A 22929-nucleotide genomic window follows, 5' to 3' on the forward strand; every position below is an offset into this window, starting at 1 on the left:
GGTACGCCTGTACTACAACTTCCACTACTATCAATAAAGTGTATAATAATAATAATAATAATTATTATTATTATTATTATTATTATTATTAATAATCTGCTACAAATAACAACAACAATGATGATAACAACAACATGCATTTAAACCCCAAAACAATATTGCAGCTCATCAGTACTAGTTTTCTTTTTTTTTTTAAATTTTTTCCTTTTTTTTTTATTTTTTTATTTTATTTTTGACCTTGTGATCCTCCCAAAAACACACTTCCTGTCTTAAGGTGACAACGCTCACACCTCCTCTGTATCTATGGTAGGCGCCATTGTTGTCACACAAGCTGGGCATCTAACATGTCTTCATCTCCATTACATGGGGGTTGATGGGATAAGTAGTTTACAGAAGCAAGGTAGCATTGTTTGAGATTTTAATTCAGCACACAGAAATAACAAGGATCTGGCATTTATGGAAGAATCAACAGGTATATTTTTGCTGTTAGTCTGAAAAAAGAAAACAAACGCAGCCATCATATCTAAGCTCAATTATTTTAAAATTCTGTTCTTGGGTTTCAATATAATTTAAATGCATCGAAACCAAAACGGTTTTTATTTTTGGTTTGGATGGGGTGAGTAAAAGTTAGAAACCCTGTAATGTTTTTATTGCCATCTATTCCAATGGGCAGATCCTAGTGACCATAGTCCCTGAGAATGAAAACTGAGGGAAAGTCCAGAATGTTGATTTGTTGCCATTGCCTCCCATTCAAGGGTTTTCCTTGGAATTCCTGTTGTTCCTACAAGACAGGAAGTAAAGATAAATCTGAATGGGCCAGAGGTTCTAACCATTCTCTGTTAGGTCCAAAATGAAATAAGTGGACCTGTCATTAAATCTGCAGCAATGCCAGGTTCTTCATCCCACCAATACCAGAAGAAGCTCTACTAAGCAGACCTTACAATTGGTGGCACTCCATATGCAAATGTTGACTTGAGCTCCAAGTCACGGATCAATCACCTGCCCACCCCAGGAACTCAGAAAGCAGGCAGCTCAGGTGCCAATAGGGAAGCACTTGCATTGCATTGTGGGAAGCCGCGGAGTATGACAGACCTCCAACTTGGGGGTCAAGCCATCAGACAGCCAAGTCACCTCTGAAATATTCTTTGCGTCACCTGGACGCCATCTTTACAAACGGTTTTATTTCCCATGTTCACACGAAAGAAGCGTATCATGAATCTGAGCAACATTATTCCCAGGCTCACCTTGCAGCATGCAGCGGTAGGCGGACTCCGATATGGCGTAGATATGTGGCGGCATCTCGTGGCGTTTCTTGCCGCGGTACATCTCGATGATGTTCTCAGAGTAGATGGGGAGGTTCTTATAGGGGTTGATCACCACGCAGAACAAGCCGGAGTACGTCTAGACACCAAGACAGAAAATAACTGTAATTAAAATCCCAATTGAACCTCTTAGTACAGTCAATGGGTAATGTAATCAGCGCTGAGATGACATCCGCAATAAAATCGCAGTGTAATTAGGAGATCCGACAACGGCTGCTGGATCAGCATGTGCTTCCCAATATTGGAGGATAGTAACAGAAGGGGAATTTGAAATACATACAAGACCTATACTCACCTTACTTGCACTCTAAAACCCTTCCTCCACTACCACCAGTGCTGAGACAGAGCTCAGGCTTAGCGATTGGCAGGCCGCGGAGCAGGAGGGAGTGCAGGCTTAGCGATTGGCAGGCTGAGGAGCAGGAGGGAGTGCAAGCTTAGCGATTGGCAGGCTGATGAGCAGGAGGGAGTGCAAGCTTAGCGATTGGCAGGCTGATGAGCAGGAGGTAGTGCAGGCTTAGCAATTGGCAGGCTGATGAGCAGGAGGGAGTGAAGGCTTAGCGATTGGCAGTCTGATGAGCAGGAGGGAGTGCAGGCTTAGCGATTGGCAGGCTGAGGAGCAGGAGGGAGTGCAGGCTTAGCGATTGGCAGGCTGATGAGCAGGAGGGAGTGCAAGCTTAGCGATTGGCAGGCTGATGAGCAGGAGGGAGTGCAAGCTTAGCGATTGGCAGGCTGATGAGCAGGAGGGAGTGAAGGCTTAGCGTATGGCAGGTCGCGGATCAGGAGGGAGTGCAGGCTTAGCGATTGGTAGGCTGTGGAGCAGGAGGGAGTGCAGGCTTAGCGTTTGGCAGGCTGAGGAGCAGGAGGGAGTGCAGGCTTAAGGATTGGCAGGCTGAGGAGCAGGAGGGAGTGCAGGCTTAGCGACTGGCAGGCCGCGGAGCAGGAGGGAGTGCAGGCTTAGTGATTGGCAGGCTGACGAGCAGGAGGGAGTGCAGGCTTAGCGTATGGCAGGTCGTGGAACAGGAGGGAGTGCAGGCTTAGCGATTGGTAGGCTGTGGAGCTGGAGGGAGTGCAGGCTTAGCGTTTGGCAGGCCGCGGAGCTGGAGGGAGTGCAGGCTTAGCGATTGGTAGGCTGCGGAGCTGGAGGGAGTGCAGGCTTAGCGATTGGCAGGCTGACGAGCAGGAGGGAGTGCAGGCTTAGCGTATGGCAGGTCGTGGAACAGGAGGGAGTGCAGGCTTAGCGATTGGTAGGCTGTGGAGCTGGAGGGAGTGCAGGCTTAGCGTTTGGCAGGCCGCGGAGCTGGAGGGAGTGCAGGCTTAGCGTTTGGCAGGCCGCGGAGCTGGAGGGAGTGCAGGCTTAGCGATTGGTAGGCCACGGAGCAGGAGGGAGTGCAGGCTCAGCAACTGGCAGGCCACAGAGCACGAGGGAGTGCAGGTAAGGTGAGTATACGAGGTTCGGGGAATGACCCTTGCAGAGAAACGGTCACTTTGGGCAAAGTGACAGTTCCTCTTCAAACGCTTGCCCACCGTATGCCAAAAATTTTTCAATTTTTGGCATACATGCAAATATCAGCATTTGTTAGCTAAAAAATTATGTAGAACCCCCAAATATATATTTTCTAAAAGCAGAGGCCCTGTAGAATAAAATGGTGGTTGTTGTAATTTTTTATGTCACACAATATTTGAGCAGCAATTTATCAAATACAAATGTTCACTTAAAAAAAAATGCACTTAAAGCAGCGTTCTAGTCCTTTTTTTTTTAAGTTCCTTTCAAGACAATGCCCACCCTCTGAACAGTCCCTAATGGTAATAATGAGTATTTATTTTTCTAAACACCTTATTTTTATTGATACTGTGTCACTTCCGGTCCCGAACACCTAGGTGATTTTGTCTTTAGGGCTTCTGGGATATCGAGTCCTAGGGGCGTCTAATAGCGAAATCTCACGTTATTACGAGACCGGAAGTGACGCGATTGCACGGACTTTCCCCCACTGCACTTGCCTGGGTTGTCCTTTGATTGATAGATTGCCATAACAACAGGGCGGGAAATTTCACCGCTGCCGCCATTGCTATGGCAACCAGTTGGAACCCAACTGTGCCGCGCAGTGTCATTACTGCGCAGGCGCGAGATTGGGAGGTACACATTGGGATAGCCAGCAGCACCTCATCCCGGAAATATACACTTGCGGGCTTCAGATGCCCACATCCTTCATGGTGCCTGCCTGCTTCCCAGAACAAAATTATTTACAGCTAACAAGCAGGTCATCAGATAGAACAGCACAGTGGTTATCACCGCCGCCTGGCAGTACTCAGGTTGTTAGTTCGAATCCCAATCACGGCACCACCTGCCTGGAGTTTGCATGTTCTCCCTGTGCCTGTGTGGGTTTTCTCTGGGTACTCCGGTTTCCTCTCAGTCCAAAGACATGCTGGTAGGTAAATTGGCTCCTGTCTAAATTGGCCCTAGTATGTGTATGTATGAATGTGAGTTAGGGACCTTAGATTGTACGCCCCTTGAGGGTTAGGAACCTTAGATTGTACGCCCCTTGAGGGTCCAGGACCTTAGATTGGACGCCCCTTGAGGGTCAGGGACCTTAGATTGTACTCCCCTTGAGGGTTATGGACCTTAGATTGTACGCCCCTTGAGGGTTAGGGACCTTAGATTGTACGCCCCTTGAGGGTTAGGGACCTTAGATTGTACGCCCCTTGAGGGTTAGGGACCTTAGATTGTACGCCCCTTGAGGGTTAGGGACCTTAGATTGTACGCCCCTTGAGGGTTAGGGACCTTAGATTGTACGCCCCTTGAGGGTCAGGGACCTTAGATTGTACACCCCTTGAGGGTCAGGGCCCTTAGATTGTACGGCCCTTGAGGGTCAGGGACCTTAGATTGTACGCCCCTTGAGGGTCAGGGACCTTAGATTGTACGCCCCTTGAGGGTCAGGGACCTTAGATTGTACACCCCTTGAGGGTCAGGGCCCTTAGATTGTACGGCCCTTGAGGGTCAGGGACCTTAGATTGTACGCCCCTTGAGGGTCAGGGACCTTAGATTGTACGCCCCTTGAGGGTCAGGGACCTTAGATTGTACACCCCTTGAGGGTCAGGGCCCTTAGATTGTACGGCCCTTGAGGGTCAGGGACCTTAGATTGTACGCCCCTTGAGGGTCAGGGACCTTAGATTGTACGCCCCTTGAGGGTCAGGGACCTTAGATTGTACACCCCTTGAGGGTCAGGGCCCTTAGATTGTACGCCCCTTGAGGGTCAGGGACCTTAGATTGTACACCCCTTGAGGGTCAGGGCCCTTAGATTGTACGCCCCTTGAGGGTCAGGGCCCTTAGATTGTACACCCCTTGAGGGTTAGGGATCTTAGATTGTATGCCCCTTGAGGATTAGGGACCTTAGATTGTACGTCCCTTGAGGGTTAGGGACCTTAGATTGTACGTCCCTTGAGGATTAGGGACCTTAGATTGTACGTCCCTTGAGGATTAGGGACCTTAGATTGTACGTCCCTTGAGGGTTAGGGACTGATGTGAATGTACAATATACAGCTAGGTCCGTATATATTTGGACACAGACACAATTTTTGTTTATTTCAGGTATTTACCAAAACATATTCAAGATATAGTTATATTATTATTATACAGTATTTATATAGCGCCAAAAGGTTTGCTCAGCGCTGTACATTATAGTGGGGGACAGAACATGAGACAATACAGTAACAGAACAATACACAAGGGGTTCGAGGACCCTGCTCTTTGGAGCTTACAATCTAGGAGGGAGGGGATAGTGGTACAGGAGGAAGTGGCTGTGGGGGATGGAGTGGAGGAGATCGGCTGTTAGCTGAGGGCGGGGTAGGCTTCCCTGAAGAAATGGGTTTTCAGGGTGCGCCTAAAGGTGAGGAGGGTAGGTGATAGTCTGATGGATTGGAGTAGTGAGTTCCAGAGGATGCGGGAAGTCCTGGAGAAGTCCTGCAGTCGGGCGTGGGAGGAGGAGACCAGGGAGCTAGAAAGTAGGAGGTCTTGTGTGGAGCGAAGATTACGGGTTGGGTGGTATTTGGGTATCAGGTCGGTGAGGTAGTTTGGGGCAGTGTTATGAATGGCTTTGTCCGTCAGTGTTAGCATTTTGAATTTAATGCGTTGGGCAATCGGGAGCCAGTGGAGGGAATGACAGAGGGGGGTGGCAGAAGAGGAGCGGTTGGTGAGGTGGATGAGTCTGGCCGCTGAGTTCAGGATAGACTGAAGTGGGGATAGCCTGTGATGAGGTAGGCCAGTGAGGAGGGAGTTGCAGTAGTCCAGACGTGGGATAATAAGGGAGTGAACGAGTTGTTTAGTAGTGTCTGGGGTTAGGAACGAACGTATCTTGGAGATGTTGCGGAGGTGGAGCCTTTGGATACGTGGCTCCTACATAAAGGTTACACACCTTGTTTTTGGGAAGTAGAATGGAAGCGAAGGCATAGAAAGCTTCAATTTGAAATCTATCTTCTTATTGCGTGAAATATTCAAAAAATGTATTTCCAAGTATATTTTGCAGTTCCTGATGGACACGGAGACATCCATATTTGCTCATTACATATTCAGGCTCTGCATATACTGCTTTGCAGTGCTACACAATGGTTCTGCTTTGCTGCTCCATCTCACAATGACATTCTAACCCAGCAATGGGCAAACTACGGCCCGGCGGACCTTTTAATCCGGCCCGCGGAGCTAGGCTCCTCTCACAGTCCGCCCTGAAGACCGGTGTAGCATGAAAATCTGTCTCCTATGAGGATCTGTCCCCCTCGACGTATCTGCGCATGTGCCGGAGATCGCCGATCGGCTGCTAATGCCTGAAACTGGCACATGCGCAGATACGTCGAGGGGGACAGATCCTCATAGGAGACAGATTTTCATGCTACACCGGAACGGCGCGGGAACACGGCGAGAGGAACGCGCGGAGCAAAGGTAAGTGAATTGACACAGGGGGGACTTAATATGGGGGATGAATTAATATGGGGGGATGAATTGCTATAGGGGGGATGAATTGCTATAGGGGGGATGAATTACTATAGGGGGGATGAATTGCTATAGGGGGGATGAATTGCTATAGGGGGGATGAATTACTATAGGGGGGATGAATTACTATGTGGGGGATGAATTACTATAGGGGGGATGAATTACTATAGGGGGGATGATTTACTATAGGGGGGATGAATTACTATATGGGGGATGAATTACTATGGGGGATGAATTACTATATGGGGGATGAATTACTATGGGGGATGAATTACTATATGGGGGATGAATTACTATGGGGGATGAATTACTATATGGGGGATGAATTACTATATGGGGGATGAATTACTATATGGGGGATGAATTACTATATGGGGGATGAATTATTATGGGGGATGAATTACTATATGGGGGATGAATTACTATATGGGGGATGAATTACTATATGGGGGATGAATTACTATATGGGGAATTAATTACTATGCTTACTATGGGGGAATATTACTATACTTACTATGGATGACACATACACATCATTCATCTACTCTTGGTCCGGCCCCCGGGTCCAATATATGAACCCATTGCGGCCCTCAAGTCAAAAAGTTTGCCCACCCCTGACCTAAACACTCACCAGGATGTGAGCTGAAGGAGAGGACCTCAGGTTCTCCAGAGAAGACATCAGTTTCTAAGGTCTTTTCCTCTAAGAAGGTCTGACCAAATGTTGGTTTGGTCACGTGACCAGACGCTATGAAAGCTCAAAAGCAGCAGATCCTTCAGGATAGGTAAACATTGTACAGCATCTTGTACTATTTATGCATAGGGAGAAAAGACCCTGCACTGTAGGACTTCTACAGTGCCACCTCGTTAATACTTACAGCGCTCAGCATAAATGAGTCCACCACTTTTGAAAATTAAGATTTTAATCAATATCTCAATGAACACAAGAACAATTTCCAAAATTTTGACAAAACTGAGTTCTATAGAACATTTGTTTAGTTCATTACATGAAAGGAACCTTAATATAACTTAAAAAAATCTTAAATTTTACTCAAATTAGTTGATGCAAAAATGCATCCACCCCACAACAAAAAATACTACATCTAGTATTTTGTATGACCTCCATGATTTGTAAGGACAGCAAGTTTTCAGAATTCTCCATAGGTGTTCAATTGGGTTCAGATCAGGAGAGATACTTGGCCACTGAATTACTTTCACCTGGTTCTTCTTCAAAAATGCAAAAAGGAGGCCTTTGATGTGTGTTTTGGATCATTGTCATGTAAGAAAATTGCAGGATGACCAAGGGCACGGAGTGATGGTAGCATCTTCTCTTTCAATATAGAGCAGTACATATGTTAATTCATGATACCATCAATGAAATGCAGCTTTCCGACACCAGCAGCACTCATGCAGCTCCACAGAAGGACACTGCCACCACCATGTTTCACAGTAGGCACCATGCATTTTTTTTTGTACGCCTCAACTTTGTGATGCCATACAGTTTTGAAGCCATCTGTTCCAAAAACAATTATCTTGGTCTCATCACTCCAGAGTACGGAGTCCCAGTAGTCGATTTCTTTTTCAGCATGGGCCCTGGCAAATTCTAGGCAGGCTTTTTTGTGCATGTGCTTTAGGAGAGGCTTCCTTCGTGGATGACACCCATGCATGCCATTCCACTGCAGTGTACGCCGTATTGTGTCACAAGAAACAATCACTGCAGTTTGGCCTTCTACTTCTTTAGCTAACTGCAGTGAACTTGCATGGAGATTTTTTTCAACCCTTCTTCCATCGAGGCGTTAACTTCCATGGACAGCCAGGACGTCTCTGTGAGATCGTTGCAGTTCCATCTTTGTTAAATTTTTGTATCACATTTGCTACAGTATTGTAACTGATAAGTAAAGCTTTGCTGATCTTCTTGTAGACTTCACTCTAGTGTAAAGAAATGATTTTCTTTCTCAGGCCTTGAGGCATTTCTCTTCCATGTGGTGTCATTGCTGACAGCATGAAATGGAATGGGTTTTCTTTAAGTAACGCCCTTATATAACTGTCTGCTGGACACCTGTTTATTGAATCATTTTTAATTGGGATTTTGCTGTCTGAAGACTTTCACTGGAATGTATTCAGTTTTGCAACCTGGTCTTGGATAAATTTGGTAGGAAAAATAAAATGTTTGTGTATGTGCACTTTAACAAATCTTGTTTGCAATCAATGCCCAGCATTTGTGGGAGTATTTTGTAGTATAGTGTTCCATAGAAAATGTTGATTCTGAAAGTAAAGGTTTTCTGACAATTCTGTTGGGGTGTACTCACTTATGCTGAGCGCTGTATGTGTTCTCCAATAGTTTTATCCATTTTTACGAATGGAGTTTTTTTTTGCACTTAGGCGTTGGTGCTAGTCTGCTGCCAACCATGCATTCTCAAATGCCGAAACGAAAACCGAATACACTTTATGGCCTAAAGTATGAAAACACCCCTCTATGTTATTGAGTTCAGGTGTTTCCAGGGACGTTTACGGTTATACGCTACATCATACAAAGACATTGTAGGCAATTGTGCTCTTTCAACCTTGTGGTAACAGTTTAGTGAAGACCTGTTTCTGTTCCACCATGACTGTGCCCCTGTATACAAAGCCAGCTCCATAAAAACATGGCATGACCAGTTTGGTATGGAGGCACTGTAGTATCCTGCACAGAACCTTGCCCTCAACCCAACTGAGCACCTATGGCATGCATTTGAGTGCTAATTGCGAGCCACTCTTCTCATTCAACTTGACCTCACAATGGGCACAAATTACCACAGATTACCTCCAAAATCAGAAGACAGTATAAGGGACAACTCCACAGTAATGGCCAAGAGGAGGGGGGGCAATTAGAAAGTAACAGCCAAGGGTGGCCAACTCCACAGCAACGGTCAAGGGGGGGCCCAACTTCACAGTAACGGTCAAGGGGGGGGGCGCCCAACTTCACAGTAACGGTCAAGGGGGGGGGGGGCGCCCAACTTCACAGTAACGGTCAAGGGGGGGGCGGCCAACTTCACAGTAACAGTCAAGGGGGGGGGGCGCCCAACTCCACAGCAACGGTTAAGGGGGGGGGGGCCCAACTCCACAGGAACGGTCAAGGGGGGGCGCCCAACTCCACAGGAACGGCCAAGGGGGGCCAACTCCACAGTAACGGCCAAGGGGGGCCAACTCCACAGTAACGGCCAAGGGGGGCCAACTCCACAGTAACGGCCAAGGGGGGCCAACTCCACAGTAACGGCCAAGGGGGGCCAACTCCACAGTAACGGCCAAGGGGGGCCAACTCCACAGTAACGGCCAAGGGGGGCCAACTCCACAGTAACGGCCAAGGGGGGCCAACTCCACAGTAACGGCCAAGGGGGGCCAACTCCACAGTAACGGCCAAGGGGGGCCAACTCCACAGTAACGGCCAAGGGGGGCCAACTCCACAGTAACGGCCAAGGGGGGCAAACTCCACAGTAACGGCCAAGGGGGGCCAACTCCACAGTAACGGCCAAGGGGGGCCAACTCCACAGTAACGGCCAAGGGGGGCCAACTCCACAGTAACGGCCAAGGGGGGCCAACTCCACAGTAACGGCCAAGGGGGGCCAACTCCACAGTAACGGCCAAGGGGGGCCAACTCCACAGTAACGGCCAAGGGGGGCCAACTCCACAGTAACGGCCAAGGGGGGGCCAACTCCACAGTAACGGCCAAGGGGGGCCAACTCCACAGTAACGGCCAAGGGGGGCCAACTCCACAGTAACGGCCAAGGGGGGCCAACTCCACAGTAACGGCCAAGGGGGGCCAACTCCACAGTAACGGCCAAGGGGGGCCAACTCCACAGTAACGGCCAAGGGGGGCCAACTCCACAGTAACGGCCAAGGGGGGCCAACTCCACAGTAACGGCCAAGGGGGGCCAACTCCACAGTAACGGCCAAGGGGGGCCAACTCCACAGTAACGGCCAAGGGGGGCCAACTCCACAGTAATGGCCAAGGGGGGCCAACTCCACAGTAATGGCCAAGGGGGGCCAACTCCACATTAATGGCCAAGGGGGGCCAGTAAAGATGTGTGAACGTGCCCAAATATTCCACTTTAAAAGAACCCTTTCCTTTGCCTATCAAAGAGAAGAAGATCATTTAGCTCTTCACCTTCCCGGCTGCCCTAACTCACCTTTCCTTTGAAGAGCCAACACTATTGACATTTAATACCCAGAATGGGCAAGCATACATGACTCATTCCATGTGACAGTCCTAGAGTCTCCTGATTGGCCTAGCAGTGTCACATGAGGGCAGTGAAAGAGTATGCACCGACATGGGAGCTCTAAGTCTCCTGAGCTTTCCCCAGCCCGCAAGCTGAACAGAGAAGTGGGAGAGCAGAAAAAGGAGTAAAATGCTGCCAGGGAGGAAAGGCGGGGTGGGGATTAAAAGCCGAATTCCAAGCGAGTATTTTTTGTCTCCTTTAAGTATTACTCAGAGAACAATACTCACCTCCCCTACATGCTGTCCCCCGCAGTATTCCTTTGCTGCCACAAGTTGTCCTCAGCATCTAACTGAAAACACAATGTGAGCACAAGGTATCATGGACCCGCCCCTGAGGAGTCATCAGGGCATCCTGCACTCAGTATAATGAAGCAGAAAACAGCACTTTAGTTATCAGATCAGTGCCTCTCTCGGCCCACTAATGGGAGAGGATCAAAGAGGGACTTAAATGTCACTTGATTGGCCTAAAAAAAGTTGGGCTGTAAGTGACCTTCTATATTTACCCTACATTGGCAAAGGAAAGGCTCACTTCAAAGAGCCATGGAACATGTAAATCCAGTGACAAAAGAAAATGCCCAGTAGCCAAGGACAAATAATCCACTGGCTATCCAACTCTTGGCATTGGCTCGTCTCTGTGGTAAAAATAGCACCAATTGCACCATTTTCCAAGAAGATCGACAAGTGCAATTGGACCATCTGCTGCGCCCACATCATTTTCCTTTCCTCTAATGTTTATTCATTTCTATGAACGGAGCGAATCCTGGCAGTCCTACAGGAAGTCACGGCTTTCCGCCACCATGGCGGTCCACCCTGCAGCACTGGCGGTGGCATCCAAGCATCGCGGAGGGTGGAACAAAGCTGGTTTAGGACATGTTTAATTTGTCGCTTGTTAAGTGTTACAAGCTGAGTCATCCTCGCTCTGCTATCGTGAGACGGACAATTAGCCAGGAATTCCCGTTCTGAAAATTCCAGGCCTTTGTGCCGTACGCGTTATGCAAAATGGAAACACGTGTTCATCCTTTAACGGCGTTCTCGCTGACAATGTACGAGGGAGGGGGGGGGAGCGGGACAATGAAACGATGGAAGCAGCTGTTGGGGCCAGGTGTGCAGGAAGGTCCATGGTGAGGGCCATTGTACAAGTGCACACGTGTGGAAGAGACGGAGGGGGCCACGGGGGAGCTGAAGGCAACACATGGGTGAAAGGATGGAAGAACCGCATGGTAAGCATGTGGCCCTAAGAAGACAAAACCAATAACCCCTTCATGACCAAATACACAGGTATCTGTACCTTCATGACCAAATACACAGGTATCTGTACCTTCATGGCCAAATACACAGGTATCTGTACCTTCATGACCAAATACACAGGTATCTGTACCTTCATGACCAAATACACAGGTATCTGTACCTTCATGGCCAAATACACAGGTATCTGTACCTTCATGGCCAAATACACAGGTATCTGTACCTTCATGGCCAAATACACAGGTATCTGTACCTTCATGACCAAATACACAGGTCTCTGTACCTTCATAACCGAATACACAGGTATCTGTACCTTCATGACCAAATACACAGGTATCTGTACCTTCATGGCCAAATACACAGGTATCTGTACCTTCATAACCAAATACACAGGTATCTGTACCTTCATAACCGAATACACAGGTATCTGTACCTTCATGACCGAATACACAGGTATCTGTACCTTCATGACCGAATACACAGGTATCTGTACCTTCATGACCGAATACACAGGTATCTGTACCTTCATGACCAAATACACAGGTATCTGTACCTTCATGACCTTCATTGGCCAAATACACAGGTATCTGTACCTTCATGGCCAAATACACAGGTATCTGTACCTTCATGGCCAAATACACAGGTATCTGTACCTTCATGACCAAATACACAGGTATCTGTACCTTCATGACCAAATACACAGGTATCTGTACCTTCATGACCAAATACACAGGTATCTGTACCTTCATGGCCAAATACACAGGTATCTGTACCTTCATGACCAAATACACAGGTATCTGTACCTTCATGACCAAATACACAGGTATCTGTACCTTCATGGCCAAATACACAGGTATCTGTACCTTCATGACCAAATACACAGGTATCTGTACTTTCATGACCAAAGTGATCACCTGGATTTTCTTTTGAATTTTTTTATTTCTAACAAATAGGAAGAGTAGAATCCCTATGCAACCGTTGGAGCAGAACCAATTAAAGTGCCCAAGCACTAAAAGGTAACAAAAGCAGCTTCCTGCAAAAGATGAAAGTGTAATCCCACCTCTCCAGCAGCCCATGTCCCCCACTGTTCCCCTCTTCCGGTGCTGCAGACTTAGCCGGTCTCTTCGACATTCAACATTTAGGAGAGTGTCTAATGCATATTTATTTTATTTATTTTTAGGTACTTATATAGCGCCATCAATTTACACAGCACTTTACTTATATATTGTACATTCACATCAGTCCCTAATGGTCTGTAAGGTCCATTAGGGACTGATTATGGTCCTCTAAGGTCCCTAACTCACATTCATACATACACATACTAGGGACAATTTAGACAGGAGCCAATTCACCTACCAGCATGTCTTTGGAGTGTGGGAGGAAACCAGAGCACCCGGAGGAAACCCACGCAGGCACAGGGAGAACATGCAAACTCCAGGCAGGTGGTGCCGTGGTTGGGATTCGAACCGACGACCCTAGTACTGCCAGGCGGAAGTGCTAACCATTTAGCCACTGTATTGCCCATATGTACCTCCTGCCTTCTGCAGGTCGGATGATAGTATCAAAGTGCGTAGTCGGGGGCACAGGCACCTAATATTCTTGGAAATGTTGAATACCAAAGACGCTCATGGAGCCGGGGGGGGGGGGGCTGGAGACACAGCTTGCTTCACCAGAGATGAGAGTATAGGTCTTGTTTTTGCAAGATGTTAAGGCTGGGTTCACACTACTGCGACCTGCAAGTCACGCGACTTACGGTGCCAGGCGACTTCCTGACGACCTGATGCCACTTGAGTATCACTTTGATGAGACTTGATGTCCAACTTTCAAGTAATGCGGCTTTGCCTGGGTAATCTTCTTGTAATGTCGGATCCAAATCACATCAATATAGACGAGGATCCGATTTGGAGGCAACTTCCATTAACCACTTGCCTACTGGGCACTCATACCCCCCTTTCTACCCAGGCCAATTTTCAGCGTTGTCGCACTTTGAATGACAATTGTGCGGTCATGCAACGCTGTACCCATATGAAATTTTAATTTTTTTCACACAAATAGAGCTTTCTTTTATTGGTATTTAATCGCCTCTGGGCGTTTTATTTTTTGCGCAATAAAGAAAAAAGTTAAAAATTTAAAAAAAAAAAAGTTTTTCTTTGTTTCTATTAAAAAATTTTGCAAACAGATCATTTTTCTCCTTCACTGATGTGCATTGATGAGGCTGCACTGATGGGCACTGATGAGTTGACACGGATAAACAGCACTGATGGGCACGGATAGGAGGCATTGCTGGGTGGCACTGCTGGGAACTGATGGGCACAGATGGGGAGCACTGATGGGCATAGGTGGGGACAATGATGAGCACAGGTGGGGGGCACTGATGAGCACTGGTCATCAGTGCCATGATGATCAGTGCCATGATGATCAGTGCCGATCGGTTCGCTGACAATTGCCGGTTCTCTGCAGTATTTTCCTCACGCTGTGACAGTGTGAGGAAAGTGCAACCAATAACCGACAACTGTATTTACCTGGTGATCTGCTGTGTCATTGGACAAAGCTGATAACGCGGTGAAAGGCTGCTGTGATTGGCCTTTTACCACTTCACATGATCACCTGTGTTCGTAGGACACAGGGATCATGGAGATCGCAGGGGGCGCACAGGAGGGCGTCGTATGATGGCCTCCCAGAACTGGACAACCGCGCTGTAGTCATCATTCAGCTATAGTGCGGTTGGCAAGTCGGTGTAAAGGCTCAAGGTTTTTCACATTCATGCATTCTATGGGGAATGGAGAGAACCATACCACTCACCCTGTGAAATGACAGTGCCTGGGTCTAGAAATTAACAGCTAGGCCCAAGAACTGCATTAAAGGACAGGGTAACATGCTCCCTCATACCTGGAACCCACACCAGGTTTCCCGCACTGCCTGAGACTGGAGCAGTGAGGGAGCATATCACTGGGTCTTTTAACTATCTCTAAGACACCTTCTTTAAAAGTGCTTCTAAAGGCTGAAGGTTTTTTATGTTCATGTATTCCTTCCAGTATGTGTTCTAGGTAAAAATCCTTCTCTGCGCAGCTCCCTCCAGCCCCCCTTATACTTACCAAAGTCAAATCTCAATCCAGCACTGTGCACAAGAGCAGTGGCTCTCTCCCTCCTCACAGGCTCAGAGACAGCAGAGGGAGTCATTGGCTCCTGCTGCTGTAAGTCAAAGCCAGTGAGGAGGGAGTGGGGGGCGGGCACTCGGAGGGGTTACAGAGCAGGTAAGTATGACATACACTATATTGCCAAAAGTATTGGGACGCCTGCCTTTACAGACACATGAACTTTAATGGCATCCCAGTCTTAGCCGTGGGGTTCAATATTAAGTTGGCCCACCTATATTGCAAACAGTATTGGGCCAGCCCACCAAATCACCAGATTCAGGTGTTCCAAATCACCTTCACGGCTAACAGTGTATACAATCAAGCCCCTAGGCATGCAGACGTCTTCTACAAACATTGGTGAAAGAATGGGTCGCTCTCAGGAGCTCAGTGACTCCAAGCGTGGTCCCGTGATAGGTGGTCACCTGGGCAATAAGTCCATCCGTGACATTTCCTGGCTACTAAATATTCCACGCTCAACTGTTAGTGGGATTATAACAAAGTGGAAGCAACTGGGAATAACAGCCACTCAGCCACCAAGTGGTAGGCCACGTCACATGACAGGGCGGGGTCAGCACATGCTAAAGCGCACAGTGCGCAGAAGTCGCCAACTGTCTGCAGAGTCAATAGCTAAAGACCTCCAAACTTGGTGTGGCCTTCAGATGAGCCCAACAACAGTGCGTAGAGAGCTTCATGGAATGTGTTTCCATGGCCGAGCAGCTGCATCCAAGCCTTACATCACCAAGTGCAATGCAAAGTGTCGGATGTGTGGTGTAAAGCACGCCGCCACTGGACTGACTGCATGGTGCCAAAGTGTAAAGTTTGGTGGAGGGGGGATTATGGTGTGGGGTGTTTTTCAGGGGTTAGGCTTGGCCCCTTAGTTCCAGTGAAGGGAACTCTTAAGGCGTCAGGATACCAAGACATTTTGGACAATTTCATGCTCCCAACTTTGTGGGAAGAGTTTGAGGATGGCCCCTTCCTGTTCCAACATGACTGTGCACCAGTACACAAAGCAAGGTCCATAAAGACATGGAGGAGCCAGTTTGGGGTGGAGGAACTTGACTGGCCTGCACAGAGTCCTGACCTCAACCCCATAGAACACCTTTGGGATGAATTAGAGCGGAGACTGCAAGCCAGGCCTCCTCCCCCGACATCAGTGCCTGACCTGACAAATGTGCTTCTGGAAGAATGGTCCAACCTTCCCATAGACACCCTCCTAAACCTTGTGGACGGCCTTCCCAGAAGAGTTGAAGCTGTTATAGCTGCAAAGAGCGGGGCCAACTCAATATTGAACCCTACGGACTAAGACTGGGATGCCATTAAAAGTCATGTGCGGGGAAAGGAAGGAGGCCCAATACTTTCGGCAATATAGTGTATTTGTTATTTTAAAGAAAAAAAATGTATATTTACAATTACTTTAATCCATTCAAGCAAACTCAAAGAATTTTGCAAATATGTTTTTTTTTTCCTTTCTCTGGCTGTTTCCGAGAACAATCTACCACTTGGCTGGGAAAAAGAGCACACTAGGGTAGCAACGATTTTTTTTATCGGCGAGTATGAGTACCGATACTTTGCTCAAGAACTCGCCAATATCGATTACGGATAACCTTTGTGGTACAATTTGAGCCCATACAAAATGAAAGGCTCAAATCGCACAGTACCAGCAAGAAAACCACATGCGATTCGGACAGGAATCACACCACAATCCTGTTTATATCACGTGATTTAATGCAGTGCGATTTGAGCCCTTTCATTTTGTATGGACTCAAACCACACCATAAAGGTATTGGTTTCAGGTATCGGAGCGTTTGCACAAGTACTCATGAAAATGCTTAGTATCGGCACCGATAAAAGTATCAGTGTGACCCTAGAGCATGCCCAACAAAATCAATCACAAGGTGGAATCCCACGCCATCCCAAAATGTCTGGAGGGACGAGAAAGTCACGAGTACGCTGGAGGGGTTCTGGGGGTGTGCTCTTCCATCAAAAATTGAAGGGCCTCTCTTCTTCCTGCATTAGGATTTCAATCTACAAAGTTGAATCTAATTAAATTAAGATCGCAGAACTGCAAACAGCCGAATCCATCATCAACCAGATACGAAGAGTGAGGAAGTCCATTTTCGAGTTGCAAAGTTGCACTTATTCTTTAAAATTTACAAAAATACAATTTGAGAAAGAGCCCCCCCCAAGAAAAGGAAATCTGAACAAAGCCGCTCGAGTCCCCCCTAATGAATGAGTCCTGCAGAAAGGGAAATAAACACATACTCCGTGTGGAATGTGAATTCTGTGGCCGGAGAAGAGAGAAGCGGTGTATCAGCAAGAGGAATGCTGGAATGTACAGTACCCTGGCCCCGATCCAAGGACACTCACCACATGGCAGCTCACCCACTGAGGCCCAACCATCCCCAACCTTACCAGCAGTCCTCCTCCTAATTCTATCCTTAATAAATAGGGTAGCCAAGTGTGACTTCCAGCCCCCCATAGAACCCCCTCGGGAGCACCTGTGACCGTCTCTTCAACGCCCCCTGTAGGTTCTTAACATCACACCTTCCGTTGTACCAACTAGTGTTAAAGAACCACCAATAACTGAGATTTAAATGATGTCCAATCATACGGCAACACCTTCATGCAATCTCAGAAATACGCTGCTCCTTTGCGTGAAATAAAAATTGACGCACCTTTAAAAACACAACGAAAAATCTTCTTCCTCCATTACAGCCTCTACATTGTTTAGGCTCACTATAGTAAAAAATATCTGGGTACTCCGGTTTCCTCCCACACTCCAAAAACATGCTGGTAGGTTAATTGGCTCCTGTCTAAATTGTCCCTAGTATGTGTATGTATGAATGTGAGTTAGGGACCTTAGATTGTACGCCCCTTGAGGGTCAGGGACCTTAGATTGTACGCCCCTTGAGGGTTAGGGACTGATGTGAATGTACAATATATATGTAAAGTGCGGAGTACATTGATGGTGCTAGATAAGTACCTGTAATAAATATTGTATGTCCTGAAAAACTCAGCTCTGCCGGAGGACTCCGCTCCTTCCTCTATGACTCCTCTCCTGAAATACTCTGCCCTGCTGGAGGACTCCTCTCCTTCCTCTATAACTCTCCTCTCCTGAAATACTCTGCTCTGCTGGAGGACTCCGCTCCTTCCTCTATAACTCCTCTCCTGAAATACTCTGCTCTGCTGGAGGACTCCGCTCCTTCCTCTGTAACTCTCCTCTCCTGAAATAATCTGCTCTGCTGGAGGACTCCGCTCCTTCCTCTATAACTCTCCTCTCCTGAAATACTCTGCTCTGCTGGAGGACTCCGCTCCATCCTCTATAGCTCTCCTCTCCTGAAATACTCTGCGCTGCTGGAGGACTCCGCTCCTTCCTCTATAACTCTCCTCTCCTGAAATACTCTGCACTGCTGGAGGACTCCGCTCCTTCCTCTATAACTCTCCTCTCCTGAAATACTCTGCTCTGCTGGAGGACTCCGCTCCTTCCTTTATAACTCTCCTCTCCTGAAATACTCTGCTCTGCCGGAGGACTCCGCTCCTTCCTCTATAACTCCTCTCCTGAAATACTCTGCACTGCTGGAGGACTCCGCTCCTTCCTCTAACTCTCATCTCTTGAAATACTCTGCAGCAACATAATTCAGCTAGTTGAGGGTAACAATATACTTAATAAGCTATTTAAATTGGGACTATACAGGATGGGGGTTGTTTGGTATATTACAAGGTCAGGTTTCTAGGCCGCCTCCGTCACATGCCAGCATTTCATAAATCCTTCAAACAGGAAGTGCCAAACCTCACCCTGACCAATGTGCGGCTGAATAGGGAAGGACTGCGGGTACGAGATTGGGACAAGAAGCAGAAAATGAAATCCTTATTATATGTTTACAGTGTACAGGCCTACACATGGCAGGAATGTACATTTAGTAGACAACTAAGGGAAACAGAGCATCCTACTCAATATCTACAAAGTGGTAGCATAATGCACTAAGACCCTTCATATTCATGAGAACACAGCCTATCCATCACTAGAGACCAGTGACATCACCAAGACCCTTCATATTCATGAGAACACAGCCTATCCATCACTAGAGACCAGTGACATCACCGAGACCCTTCATATTCATGAGAACACAGCCTATCCATCACTAGAGACCAGTGACATCACCGAGACCCTTCATATTCATGAGAACACAGCCTATCCATTCACTAGAGACCAGTGACATCACCGAGACCCCTCATATTCATGAGAACACAGCCTATCCATTCACTAGAGACTAGTGACATCACCGAGACCCTTCATATTCATGAGAACACAGCCTATCCATCACTAGAGACCAGTGACATCACCGAGACCCTTCATATTCATGAGAACACAGCCTATCCGATCACTAGAGACCAGTGACATCACTGAGACCCTTCATATTCATGAGAACACAGCCTATCCATTCACTAGAGACTAGTGACATCACCGAGACCCTTCATATTCATGAGAACGCAGCCTATCCATCACTGGAGACCAGTGACATCACCGAGACCCTTCATATTCATGAGAACGCAGCCTATCCATCACTAGAGACCAGTGACATCACCGAGACCCTTCATATTCATGAGAACACAGCCTATCCATCACTAGAGACCAGTGACATCACCAAGACCCTTCATATTCATGAGAACACAGCCTATCCATCACTAGAGACCAGTGACATCACCAAAGCCGTTCATATTCATGAGAACGCAGCCTATCCATCACTAGAGACCAGTGACATCACCGAGACCCTTCATATTCATGAGAACACAGCCTATCCATTCACTAGAGACCAGTGACATCACCGAGACCCCTCATATTCATGAGAACACAGCCTATCCATTCACTAGAGACTAGTGACATCACCGAGACCCTTCATATTCATGAGAACACAGCCTATCCATCACTAGAGACCAGTGACATCACCGAGACCCTTCATATTCATGAGAACGCAGCCTATCCATCACTAGAGACCAGTGACATCACCGAGACCCTTCATATTCATGAGAACACAGCCTATCCATCACTAGAGACCAGTGACATCACTGAGACCCTTCATATTCATGAGAACACAGCCTATCCATCACTAGAGACCAGTGACATCACTGAGACCTTTATATTCAGGAGAACAGAAAGGAAAGCCAATACCTTATTTTCCTCCATTTGAAGTCTATATGTCTCAGTGATCTCATGTGAGTATTGCAAAACTTTTGCTTTCATAAGACTTAAATATTCTAGGAGACTGAAGAGCCAAACAAAGAGGCCAACACCTCCCCTCATAGGAGTATAACTGGAAGGGAGACAGAGAACACTGCTCTTCATCACATTTCATGCTGCCAACAACAGAATTCAGGAAAACAGGAACCTCCATGACACCAGACAACTCTGTACCCACAATGGTCAGGGAGCTTATGGATCACCTTTTGAAAGTCCAAACATGACTCCCACAGACAGAGCACCCAGAGAAGAAAAATAAAAACTTCCGACAGACCGGAAAGCTGTGTGTTTCCTTTCTTCGATTTTCAAAGCTTGCAAAAGAAAAAAATAAAAAGAATCAAAGAGGATGTTTTTATTTTCAGGATTAAAATAGGATTTCGTGGCACACAGGTCAAAGGATTTCAATGGATCAGGAAGACGGTGGATATTGTTAGAAGCGGCATCCTTACAGGTTTGCCAAGAAAAAAAAAGCTCTTGATCTCCTTCTGGAAACCAAATACAGTAACTGTCAGAAAGCAGAATATATGAGCCAGAAGAAGGCAATTCTACAGTGATGATACATTGTGTTTGATCATCCAATCTCAACCTGTTCAACACAGAGGAACCCTTGAGATAACTTCCCGGTCTCAGGGAACTTCTGCTAAAAATGTCTATATCTACAACTCATGATACATTAGTGTGATGGTCAGTGGGAAGAAGGCTCCTCACACTTGTGGTCATTGTGAATTACCACCTTACAGAGAGCTAAAAAGATCAGAGGCAAAAATTGCTCATTGCTTGAGGAACCCCTAGCAACCTCTGGAGGAACCCTATGGATCCATGAAACGCTGGCTGAGAAACCCTGCATTAAAAAGGTTACATTGCTAGTCAGTCTAACATTAACATCCAGGTATGGCAATTTTTACATAGTTACATAGAACCAGCTTCAACCAATGTAAGTATGTATGTGCCATACCTGTGGGATCCCTGAGGAAGCTGGAAGTCACTGTAGTAGGCACTGCTACTACACATCTAGCTTCCCAGTCCAGTACTGAGTGGCTGACCTGCTGCATTCTGAACATAGGCGATCTCCCACATGGCACAGGCGCCATTCAGAGAACGCTTTCCATTTTCTCAATGAATGCAAAGTGTCGTCTGACTGGATGAGGTAGAAATTGTGACGTCGCCTCTCCACCTCATCCAACCAGAGAACTCTGTGCATTCATTGAAAAAATGCAGTCTTTTCTGAATGGCACCCGTGCCTAGCAGCGGACCTCCTGTCTTCACAATGCAGCAGGGCAGCCATTTGGCGTGGGACTCTGACGCTAGTGAAGATCACTGTAGTAGTGGTGTCTGCTTGTGTCATTTTTAGCTTTTAGAGCAACCTTTCTCAAACATTTAACCCCAGAGGAACTAGTGGTGAAATGAAAATTCTGGTACTGAAAATTCAAATTCAAAATGCACTTGGCTGAAAACCAAAATGCGCAGTTTTTAAAAATTATTATATTTATTTGGAAAAAAATACAGATTAAAAAAAAAAACAAAACAATATATCCCAATTTTTTTATAAAATATGAAAGAGGATGTTATGGCGAGTAAATAGATACCCAACATGTCATGCTTTAAAATTGAGCACGCTCGTGTAATGGCGTGAAACTGCAGTACTTAAAAATCTCCATGGGTCATGCTTTAAAAATGTCTACAGGTTAGCAGTGTAAAGTTACAGAGGAGGTCTAGTGTGAGAATTATTGCTCTTGCTCTGACGTTCGTGGCGATACCTCACGTGTGTGGTTTGAACACCATTTACATATGTGGGCATGCGTTTACTACATGTGAGCACAGGGGCACTTTAAACTTTTTTTTTTTTATTTGTTTTTTTTGCATGGTCCCTTTAAAAAAAATTTTAATCACTTTTATTCCTATCCCTTGCGATAGAACTAATTAGTGACAGGTCCTCTTTATGGACAGATATGGGGTCAATAGGACCCAGCATCTCTCCTCTGCAATGTAAAGAATTGGATCAAAAAAAAAAAAAAAAAAGCATTGATCTAGGGCATAGAGATGAGTGGTGGCCATCTTTCCTTCATTCATCTCTATGCCCAGCTCCGGGATCGATGGTTTCTCAGATAAGGCTGAGAACTACCGAGTGGCGGGCGGTGGTGGCAAGGGCTGGGGTTTTTTCAGCACCTGTATCAGTGCTTTATTTTCATTTTGGCCAACGGCCGAAAGGGGTATTTTCGGCCGAAACGTTTCAGCCACCGAAATTTCGGTGCATCCCTAAGAGGAACCCTTCAAAATAATTTCTTAGATCTCAGGGAACCCCTGGTACGATGAATCCATTAGGGATCTTTGGGAAAATGCCCCTTACCTTGGTGGTGATGAGTGCGCGGAATGCTACCCTTACAGGGGTGGCCAGAATAACATCAGCAAAGTCATGCCGATGGCTCTACCAAGTGGTGTTGAACCTGGAACTATGCAGGTACTATCAGATGGGAGTTAGCAGCTAAAGGAACCCCTAGCCAACCCTGGAGGAAGCCTAGTGTTCCATGGAACCCTAGTTGAGAATGGCTGTTCTCTCAGCCCAATAAATCCTATGATAGGTAGAAATGTATGGGGGGTAGCCAGAGAAGCACGGACCAGCTATAGGAATGAATGGATAAGCAGAGTGCATCTGGAGCTGGAGGCAGTTGGGTCTTCTTTCTGCAAAGGCTGTGCTCTGTGGTGAAGATTTCAGGGGTTAGGCTGAAGGTAAGTATTTTGATTGGTGTCTGTAG

General features: G+C 46.8%; 1 protein-coding gene across 1 annotated transcript in view; it reads right to left on the reverse strand.

Annotated features, from left to right (window-relative positions):
* Window positions 1-22929, reverse strand: part of LOC149431559 (myosin-10-like) — a 133291-nt gene that overhangs the window by 82293 nt on the left and 28069 nt on the right. The window contains exon 3 of the mRNA XM_089665467.1: window positions 1245-1401. Within this exon, the coding sequence (XP_089521593.1) occupies window positions 1245-1401 (157 nt within the window). The remainder of the gene's footprint in view (window positions 1-1244; window positions 1402-22929) is intronic.

The sequence above is a fragment of the Staurois parvus genome, unplaced genomic scaffold (genome assembly GCF_062004578.1).
Source record: "Staurois parvus isolate SC_StPar_1 unplaced genomic scaffold, SC_StPar_1.0 ptg002207l, whole genome shotgun sequence".
Classification (NCBI taxonomy): Eukaryota; Metazoa; Chordata; class Amphibia; order Anura; family Ranidae; genus Staurois; species Staurois parvus.